General features: G+C 38.6%; 1 protein-coding gene across 1 annotated transcript in view; it reads left to right on the top strand.

Annotated features, from left to right (window-relative positions):
- The first annotated feature begins 9,951 nt into the window (after positions 1-9,951).
- Positions 9,952-10,392, top strand: part of Gnat3 (G protein subunit alpha transducin 3) — a 40,205-nt gene continuing 39,764 nt past the window's right edge. Inside the window, exon 1 of the mRNA XM_085684065.2 lies at positions 9,952-10,211. Coding sequence (XP_085540191.2) covers positions 10,094-10,211 — 118 coding nt within the window. The 5' untranslated portion in view covers positions 9,952-10,093. The remainder of the gene's footprint in view (positions 10,212-10,392) is intronic.

Below are 10,392 nucleotides of genomic sequence, written 5' to 3'. Positions count from 1 at the left end.
AAACTACAAACAAAAAACTAATGAAAATGTGGTGAAATGTGAGATGAGAAATTCATATTGGAGTCAGCGAGAGAAATAAGGACATCAAACCTCTGATATCTGTAGTAGCTTTGGGGGCTTGAAACAATGCACTGAAACCTGTTGTGGAAACTAGATGAAGAATGGAGAACACCAACCTAGGAAAACCTGTCGTTGTGATGGAAGCAGAGTTCATCGTAGTCTGACCCCAGGAGTGAAGGACTTCTATCTACTTATAAACCTCTCGGTGACATGTCACCCATCCCTTGATTTCCTACTCACAGGGATACAATATCTGCCATTTTCAATTTAAATGACAGCCTTCCTCTTGAGAATGGCCATGACTTTCTAATCTCTAGAACTGTTTCTTGAGGAAATCTTGCTGTTGCTTCATTTAAATAAGTGAAATGCCATCTCATTTTTTAAAATATTTATCTCTCTTTATGTAGAATGTTGCCATGTATGCTGTCATTGCTCAAACTCAAAATTTAAAAATGCCTAAATACCCATCTCACCTTAGTTCCACATTCACTGACACCATTAATCATAGCATACAGTCAGTCGAGGATCAGGAAGGACAAATCTTCAAGACTGAGCAGATGGAAGTCCACGCTTGCTGACTTATAAAATACCCGGTATGAAATGCACCAGGTTTCCATCCTGTGCTCCTCTTACCATAGAGTAAGCTGCATATTTTATCTGCATCACTCCTGCCTCTTGGGAATTATTTTAAATTATGTTCCCATGCCCAGCATCATGGATTCCATCTTGTCCTTGAATGTATCAGCTGTTACAGCAACATGCTGTTGCTCTTCCATCTTCTGACCTACCCAGCATGGCATGGATAAGATTTTATTCTGGAAATACTGCTTCAACATGGCCATAGTCTTATAATACTTTTTAAAAATCATTTAGTCCCTCTAATCTATTCAACAGCTCATTACTTAACATGGACTTCAATAGGTCTCCATATTTCTTTTAAATGTGGATTTTTCTTTCTGTCCTTGCCTCCTCTTGCTTCTACAGACACAGTCATTCATTCCAATCCGTTTTCTTATGGCAGCTCACTGCACTGCTTCTCACTCCCCTCTGTGTCTGTGGAAACCCAACTTCCAGGACGATGGTCACATTATTTCCATCAGTCGGGATAGTATTTTACAGATATTATTTCTAGCCTTTAAAAGAAATATGCATGCCTAACACTTTACAAGAGGACAAAACCAAATATTATAAAATACGGATACTATTACATTACTATGAAGAGAATGGTGTCTCCCTGTTGGGTGGCTGACTCTTCTACTTACCTTAGGCTATGCTGTAAGGTCTATGCATTTCCACTTGAAATTTTAACTATACTTGAATGCCTAGCTAAAGCTACAATTTCATTGCTGTAGGAGCCAGCCACAATAAGCTAAATATGAACAGACCACCCAAAGGAAGTTCTTTACTTCCAATCATTATCACCTGCCAGAGTAGGACTCAGCCATCAATAAGTTTAATGGAGGCCTGAGTCTCAGTAGCTTACCCTGGAGCAATGCCTGGTTGCAGGAAGAACCACAAACTGAGATTACCTGAGCACCACCCAAGAACAGACCATCCAAAGGAAATGCCTAACGTTCCAACCGCTGTAGATAGGATCACCTGCCAGTACACACTTACCAGGACACCCCTAGAAAAATGTCAGTCAATCAGGGTCCTGAACCTCAGCAACCCCTCAACCCTACCTTTACTGCTATAAAAACCCAACTCTGACTGAACTCGGGGCTCTCCATTTATTCCAGTACATTGTACATGTGGAGAGACCAAGTTTGCAAACTTGCATTTATTTTTATTCGGTCTCCTTGTTGTCTTTCGGGGGACTTCGTGGATTTGGGCATAACAATTGCCTTGTTTTAAATGTAAAGGTCTCACCTCTGCTCTCCTATCGTGTGTTTGTGTGTGTGTGAAACAAGGAGGCAATAAGGAGAGAGATTCATTTGATAATTATCAAAATAGTTTAATATACTTAACATAAAATATGGTAACACTATATGCTAGTTGTACAAACTCATGTATTGCCTTACTGGGCAATCTTCAGTGTATCACTCTAAAATGCTATATAGGTTCTTATTAGTAGATACATGAGTGAGAGTGAGTAATTTAAAAAGTTATTTGGTGGTTTACTAGAGAAAAGAGAGTTTAGTTGAGATAGTATTCTCCAGAATGATAATGGAAGAAAAATGTGCAGCCAGGGAAACAGATTATTCTCTATGTCTGCTATTTTCATGAATTCTACAGTGCCCTTGACCCATTTGGTAGAAAGAAAATAAACAGAGTTGCAATGAGTAAGAATGCCTTGAAACATAGGTTGGTGACAGGCTATTAGGGCCGTTATGAATGCTAGACTTTCGTTTGTTTGGGGCAGAGTGGTGTGAGGGGAATGGAAGGGGTGGGTAGACAGTGCTCATTTGGTTCGAAAGTTATAAACACAGAGTCAAAATTGGTCTGCATTGTGAAGTCTGCATGTGAATTTTCCAGATAAGATATACTCATCAAGCTTGCATAAACTATCAGGAACTGCTACCCACTTGTGGATAAATTTAAATCAAAGTAAATACAATAAAACAAGGGATTCCTTCTTTGTCATTAACCACCCTTAAAGCGGCTTCTCCAGCCATGCGAAGCTTGTGAGGCTTGTGCAGAAACAGAGGATCTGGTAGAAATCTGAGGCGGTGAGTCCTACCTGATGTTTGCGAACATAAGTTACTGGGGTATTCTTTTGAAGGGCAGGGAGTACACGCTGTCCTTTCCCACCCCATCTTGTTCCCTCCTGTGGGTCTCTGCTGCCCCATGGTCCCAAAGCCACAGGCTGAAACTTCTGAAACCCTGAACTCTAATAAATTCTTCCTTCTGTATTATGATTTCCTCAGATATTTTATCACAGCTGAAGACTGATCCCCACAACAATGTGCATCTCATGAGTCGTCCTAGATGAACACTGAACTTGGAACAGTCTTGGGGAACTCCCGACATCAGTGATGACAATGTTCAATGTATCTATAAAATTTAAGGTGATTAGTGATAGTGTACATATTTCTCAGATTGAATTTTAGTTGAAATTATTTCTTAACTCGACCCAATGTTTTAAATGTGTAGATAAGGTTCATCTGTTTCGTTATAACACAATGTACTACACTCTAGTTCCTTGAAATAAAATTACTATTATTTAAACTGTTTCGCTTGTGGTAGTTTGCTATAGCAGTCCAAGAAGTTAAAGTATATACCTTTATTTTCTTACTGTAGGTTATATTGCTCTTCATTAAAACTGGCAGATTAAATATACCAAGATATTATCTAAATTTTGATTTGCATCAGACATTTTATCTATCTTCTTTACAACTGTGTTTTCCCAGGAGTGTAAATAGCCCCACTATTGGTGGTGAAATGCAGATTATATATCCTATCAATACTCTTTACACCATTTTTAGCCCAAGAATATAAATAAAGTATAACATAATATAGATAAAATAATAACATAAATATTTTATGGTGTATAGGTACATTTGTGCTGAAGCGAAGTGAAACAAGCCCCCAGCAATGCTGAAACACGCATGTGCAGCCCTTTCATATTGGGTTTCATGGTCTGAGTTGATGAGGATGAGTGACCAGGTCTCTTCCTCAAAGAAAAGGTTTCATTGAGATACAAACTTCGATTACTGGTGTCAAAGTCCAGAGCTTTAACCATGATACCATGGTAGCTATTGTACACTTATGTTGGTATAGCAAAATTTCACAGATTGGGTAATTAATGGAGCAAAAATTAATTTTTCACTATTTTAGAGATTTTTAATTTCAAGATCAAGTTACTGTCTCATTTAGTAGTCTGGTGAGGATAGTATCCCAGGAAAAGGAAGGATGCTATTCTCTCCCATGAGTCCTGATGCTCAGAGAATAACAGATGGAATGACCAGCTAACATACTGTGCTATATCTTTAATGAGGGCCTTAATCTTATTGATAAGCGTGAGGAGCTCATGACCTAATCACTTAGAACTATCATACCAGGGGCGGACTAGAGATAAGAGTCAAACATGGTATTATAATTTGCTGAGTCTCTTATAATAACAAAAATAAGAATGTGATTCAGATTTTTATCATTCCAAAGTCTATAGTTTATCAATTAATATGAATGACAAATTAGAATTCAAATGATTTAAATAAATTACAGTAAGTTCTCATGGACATTTGTCATGAGATATTGATGTACACATTTACAGAGACTAAAAGTCCCATGACATGTCAGCAAGCTGTACATCCAAGGAAACCAGTGGGTTTTCATAGTCTGAAACCAGAGAGCATATGTAGAGTTTAGTACAAACCTAAAAGTCTGAAATATAGGTTCACTGAGAAAAAAGAAGGACAGAAGTTCCGGCCACAGCCTAAGTAATAAAGCTTTCCTCCCCTTCCCCTTAAACTATCTGCCAAGAGTAAAACCACAATAAATGCAGGCTAGCTCTGCTGCCAACAGCTGTTTTGTAAAATGCCACTGGGTGGTAGGACCTGATGTCTTGAAAATTTATAGAAAGACCATGGTGAATCATAGCATAGAAAATAGAGAACACAGGCAGACCAGCTCTCACAGAAATACAACATCTTATAATAGCTCTGCCACGTTACTAAACCCAGGTTTAAAAACTTGCAACATTTTGTCATGATGTGACTATATGGGTAGAGTCACTAATCATGGAATTGATTCTGTACGGACACACTGAGTCACAAACTGGCTTGATGGGCGTCTGTTGTTTAGTGGGCATGTTCTATCTGGAATATGATCAGTGTATGAACATAGGTCACAGGAGAGCTGTATCGGTGAAGGCTTAGTCACCAATGCTTCTCCCTTTGCTGTTGTTTATAACCAGGAAGTGAAGAGAGAACGGGGCCAAATCAAGTTCACAGCTAGGTCAGCTTGATATGTAGAAGAAAACCAAAAGTAAATTGCTGTTGTCTTATTTTCATTTTGGAAACTGTGAACCAAAGTCTTGGCAAAGGAGGATCCAACTCTGGTAACTAATCCCGATTATCCATTTGGTGTGAAAAACAGAAGGACCATAGGGTAGCTGCAAATGAATTGTCTGGATACTCTATGTCATGGAAATAAAATGATCCATTGGTAAAGAGTGCTGGAGACAAGAATGACTGAGGCCTTTGAGGATTTGAATTTTATGGCAATTCCTAGTAATGCGCATCTGCCGTGGAGGTGACTCTATGTAACCAAGAGGCAGAATCATTAGGCCAGTTGACATCAATTCAGTCTGTGTCAAGAGATTCTCCAATTCTGTACCAGCACATTCTGGGAAGAATAGCCATGATGGAGAACAGAGACTGGGCATGTACTTGTAAGCATAACCTCCTAGGAACACTATGCATGATATAACTTCTACTTCTACCACGCCATTAGAAAAATAATTGACACCTTCTACCACGCATTCTCTTTAAGATCAATCAAGCATCTCCTAGCAGAGTGATTGCATTGAATCGTCTCTACCTTGGAAAGGACAGCCATGACTATGAAACATGCAGTATGAATTTATGGTTTTGTTTATTTAGATTATTCCCTTTGTCAAAAGACCAGCAGAATGGCCCTGGTCATCAGCAGTTATGACCAGAGTGAAACGAGGCAGTGATACCTTGGCGCCCAGATGATCTGGCCTATTTATTACTGCTTCCTGCTCAGTTTTACTAGTAAATAGCAAAGGTAGCAGCCACAGTCCAAAAATGGGTGTGGTGAGTAGGGATGAGTATTCTCTGTGATAAAAAGTCGTCATCACCTCAGCAGATAAGACAAACTAGTACACATATCTTAATAGTATATCATTCTCATTCACCATGGATTAACCATGTATTTTGAAGTAAAGTTCTTAAGTCTCCTCAAATTTATGGTCCTAGGTGAACTTGGTTGGTTTCCCCTGTGCTATTCTCATTTCAAATGTCCTCCAAACCTCTATGCCCCTTGAAATGTGAGAGAAATAATCATTTAGTGCTGTCCCAGAGGAGAAACACCTGGAATAAACAGAAGAATTACGATGAGCAACGGCTGTTGGTTTGAGGCCAGCATGATAGCATAGACAAACTTGTTTCACTAATTTACTTTTTCTAAGTTTCCCAAGAACTGAGAGCAATCAGAGTCACGGGACAAGCACAAATATAGTGATTCCACTAAACCCAGGTACTGCTCATTGCTCATTGGTATAGAAGAAGAGGAGGTGTAATGCAAGCCCAGGCGAGTTTCTATATACTCCACGAAAGGGAAATTAATTCTCTGACTGACATAGCCTTGTCCCTGCCTACGCCTTGTCCAAATCTTTCCTTCATCTGTGAGACTTTCCTAATTCATGATAACGCCATTCCCTCACAGTAACATATATTTCAATGTCGGGTTCTTGAAAGAAAAAATGGCCCAGTCTTTCTGCCTCATTTCAGCATAAGCCCAAAGGATCCTCTCTACTTCAGATCTCCTAGGGATTGCCCGATTCTGTGTTGCAACTACATTGCAACACAATTTCTCCTACCAATATTTCTTCACTCATTGACATGGACCCTTCCAAATGTCATATTCTAATTCAGTTCTTACAAGCATTTTTTTTCATGTTTAAGTGAATTGAAAACTGCAAATACAGCTCCATGGGGTAACATTTGTCTGATTATGAATGAGTCTTTTGCACTCAATCCCCAGGACAGAAGGAGAGAAAAGGAAGGTTATAACACCTTGGTGCTGCTGCCCACCCAGGACGGTGAGCCAGGTAGCAGATCAAAGTTCAACCAAGAGTATATGCTGATCCATTTTCCTCATTAAAATATGGCACAATGGGAACTGCCACCTCTAGAGAACAAAGGCATCCTTACTGAGAGAAAAAGATCACTCGTGAAAACTAGAAATGCAGGCTGAGCAAGGCAAGAGGTTCAAAAGGCCAACAAAATTGAGATGTGATTTGAGAACTATTGAGAAATATTGTTTTTGATAATGGGGTGATAGTAACAAAATTGTCGATGAAGAACTCTGCAATATCCAGGGAGTCATTTGTTTTTGCTCTTTCCTGATAGAAAGGATTAACTGTTAATCTTAGGTATGGGATAATTTAGCCTGGCATAATCAGACAGATAAGATGGGCATAGAGAAGAATCTGAAATTGGGAAACTTAATAAGAATCTGCTGTAATATTCAAAGCTGAAAACACTCAGAAAAATATTTATGTGAATTGGTGATACAAATGTTTTGTAAGAAAGTTACAACAAAATTTGAGGTAGAAAGAAGCGCTCAGGGAAACAACTGTGATACATATTCTGTCATCATTCAATATAATCATGTCCTTATCTATAAAAAATGTGCCGAATAAAGATGGAAACCAATTTTATCATGCACATGTTTGTATTACGTGTTACAACTTCAAGTTACTTAATATTACAGTGCCGTCTCACTGTACCATCTGAAGAACTGTCTGGAAGAAGAAAGCTTTGACGTGCTCCCTCAAGATCTAAAGATTGCTGTCTGCAAGCCCCAAAGGCTCGAGATCTCCAGAGGAAAGGCCCTGCTCAGCATTCCCTAAAGTGCACATCTGAGCACCATTAGCAAAGGAAGAGATGGTTCGTCAGGAGTTCCACAGGGAAATACAAGGAGAAAGGTCATTGCTAAGGCAGCAGGGACTCAAAATGTCCAGGGACCCCATGCTTGAAATCAACACCTCTTATGAGATATGAAAATAAAATAAAGAAGATCACACATGACAGCTTGCCTAGATAATTTCCAGCAGGAGCTGATCCCCTAAATCAGACTCATATAACAATTCCAAGGAAAACCAGATTAGTGACTGTAAAATCCCAGGTTATGACAGTGACAAGGGTCACCACAAATCACTGTTTGAAACCTGTAGTGAAAAGCAGATCACCATGGGTTTTATGTTTAACAGAAATAGAAAATAATTGCAAAATATTTTTTTTAAAAAAAAATCATCCAATATCCCCATCAAGAGATTACGCAGAGTATTTAGTCACAAATAGCCTGAAGATAATTATTTGTAGTGTTCAGATTAATGGCAATTCTGTTAGTTATAGAAGTGAATCTTCACTCACTCAATCTCAAGTTTATCTTTGTTAGAAAATGCCAAAAGGAAAATACCATCATACCAAAATGCTTTTAATCCTGGGGATGTGTGTATGTGTGTGTGCATTACAGTTTCTCACTACCAATGGCCAGAGTGCACAGCTAACATGTTGGTCTATGGGATAATTTTGTGTCTCTTGCTTTCAAGAACAAACAAAATTTGTTGTTATGACATCTCAAAGAGCTAGTCAGCGAACTGCTAAGGAAGACTTAGAAAGCAAAACTCTCAAACCACAGTAGATCCCTGCACAAAAGCTAGGGGTGTATTTATATTTGAGTGCAAATGATTATCATATCATGTCAATCATTTGCTTGTTTGGGACATGTCAGAACCCTAAATATTTGGATACAATTCATATTTAGTCTATGAAATATGAATAGACCAAATGTGATTTAGTGTGCTAAGCCTTTCCTTCGGAGGTGGGACCCTGTCTCCAGGGCTGATCATCAGTAATGTAGCAGCGTCCATCTCCTTCCGTTGGGACTAGCTCTTTGCATAGTGAAAGCAAGGGCACATGTTTTGCACAAGGCTTTGCATATGTACCTTTCCAAATCTTTACAGTGTCTTTGGGGGAATAAAATTCAAGATGTTTTGACTACGTTCATGTATCTTCAGCGCCACATATTTAATGTGCAAAAGTAAACAAAGCAGGAATGGGTATTTAGTCTGGTGGCCTATTTCCTTGTTGTATGAATATTCAAAAACCCACCTGTTCAAACTTTACACATGATCCCTGCAGAATAGCAACGACAGCTTAATCAACCACTTATATTCCAGCATTTTATATTTAAATACACCCTCACACCCCACAAAAATGCGGGGTAAGACACACTTGCTGTTACAGGCAAACACCTGTGTCTATAAGAAAAATATTTTTATAGCCTACTAACTGCTTCTTACTTCAGATAAATGAATAAAAATGGTATTAAAATCATTTCTTCCCTTAAGCCAGCCAATTTTCAAGAATTTTATAGTGTGAGTGGGGTAACTAAAAGATATGGAACATATTTTGGTGTATTAGTATTTTGATTATCAGAATTGAAGCTTTTTTCTGCTTCCAAGAACATTGGTCTTTATGCCCCAAGCACCAAATCGGTCTCTGTCCCCCAGCAGTGCAGCTGTTGCCTAAGAGCCCTAAAGAGTTATTTGCTGCTCACAGTGAGCACAGATCAGTGTCTCTACAAAGTGGACCTTCAATTAGCATTGATGGATTGACTCTCTCACAGGCAGTAAAAGCTCAATTTACAGAGATGTATCCTATGAGACTAAAAATCCATAAGTTAAGGTACGGGGCCTATTTTACAGCTGTAGCTATAAAATATGTACAAATATGGCAATCATATCTTTTGTTTCTGCTTTTAAAAATGTTTTCTACTTCATTGACATATTAAGAGATTATCAATATTTGTGTCAATCTAAGAATAGGCAAATGGAATTTGAATAGCCTCATACATACGCCTTCCTGTGTTATAGGAGTAATTGTGAATCATCTGAAAAAAGAAATATCTGAAAATAAAATGAATATAAAATTACATAATACATACAATACCAATAATAAACATCTCCTGTTGCTGAGAAACATTTCTTTTGTATTGCCTAACACAGACCTTCTTGAATATCAACATTTTGAATGCTTTCTGTATATTTTGTGCTAGACTTTAAGGCAGGTAAGCATGGTTTTGAAGACGGGCCAGCTGTGACCATTTAATTTGAAAGCATAATGAATTTCCTCTTCAGCTTTCATTGGAGTTGCATGGCTTTCCCTTTTGATCAGGTGACAAAAAAGATCCCCTTAGTCAAAGGAGAACTGAGAGCGCAGGGACTAGGCTGTTCTCTGCACTAGCCAGCACTGCTCCTAAGTCCTCTGTCCAAACCACTGCTGTGCTCTGTGTTTGGAAAATTGGAACAAATCGATTGACCTGCATCTCACATCAGAAGATGGGAAGTGGGATCAGCTCAGAGAGCAAGGAGTCAGCCAAGAGGTCAAAAGAGCTGGAGAAGAAACTTCAGGAAGATGCCGAGCGAGATGCAAGGACGGTTAAGCTGCTACTGCTAGGTAATAGTCTTCTCTTTTGCTTTCAGCATCTGATTTTTTCTTCATTTACTGTTAGATAACTGGTTTCTCTTTTGCTTTCAGCATCTGATTTTTTTCTTCATTTTTACTTTTCTCAAATTTTAAGTCTATTAACCTTGGAGGATTTAGCATAAAATATGATTTTCCAGAGTGTCTAAATTAA

This window comes from Myodes glareolus, chromosome 27 (assembly GCF_982192425.1).
Source record: "Myodes glareolus chromosome 27, mMyoGla1.1, whole genome shotgun sequence".
NCBI classification, from domain to species: Eukaryota; Metazoa; Chordata; class Mammalia; order Rodentia; family Cricetidae; genus Myodes; species Myodes glareolus.
Note: the sequence above shows the minus strand (reverse complement) of the source record. Positions and strands in the feature narration are given on the sequence as shown.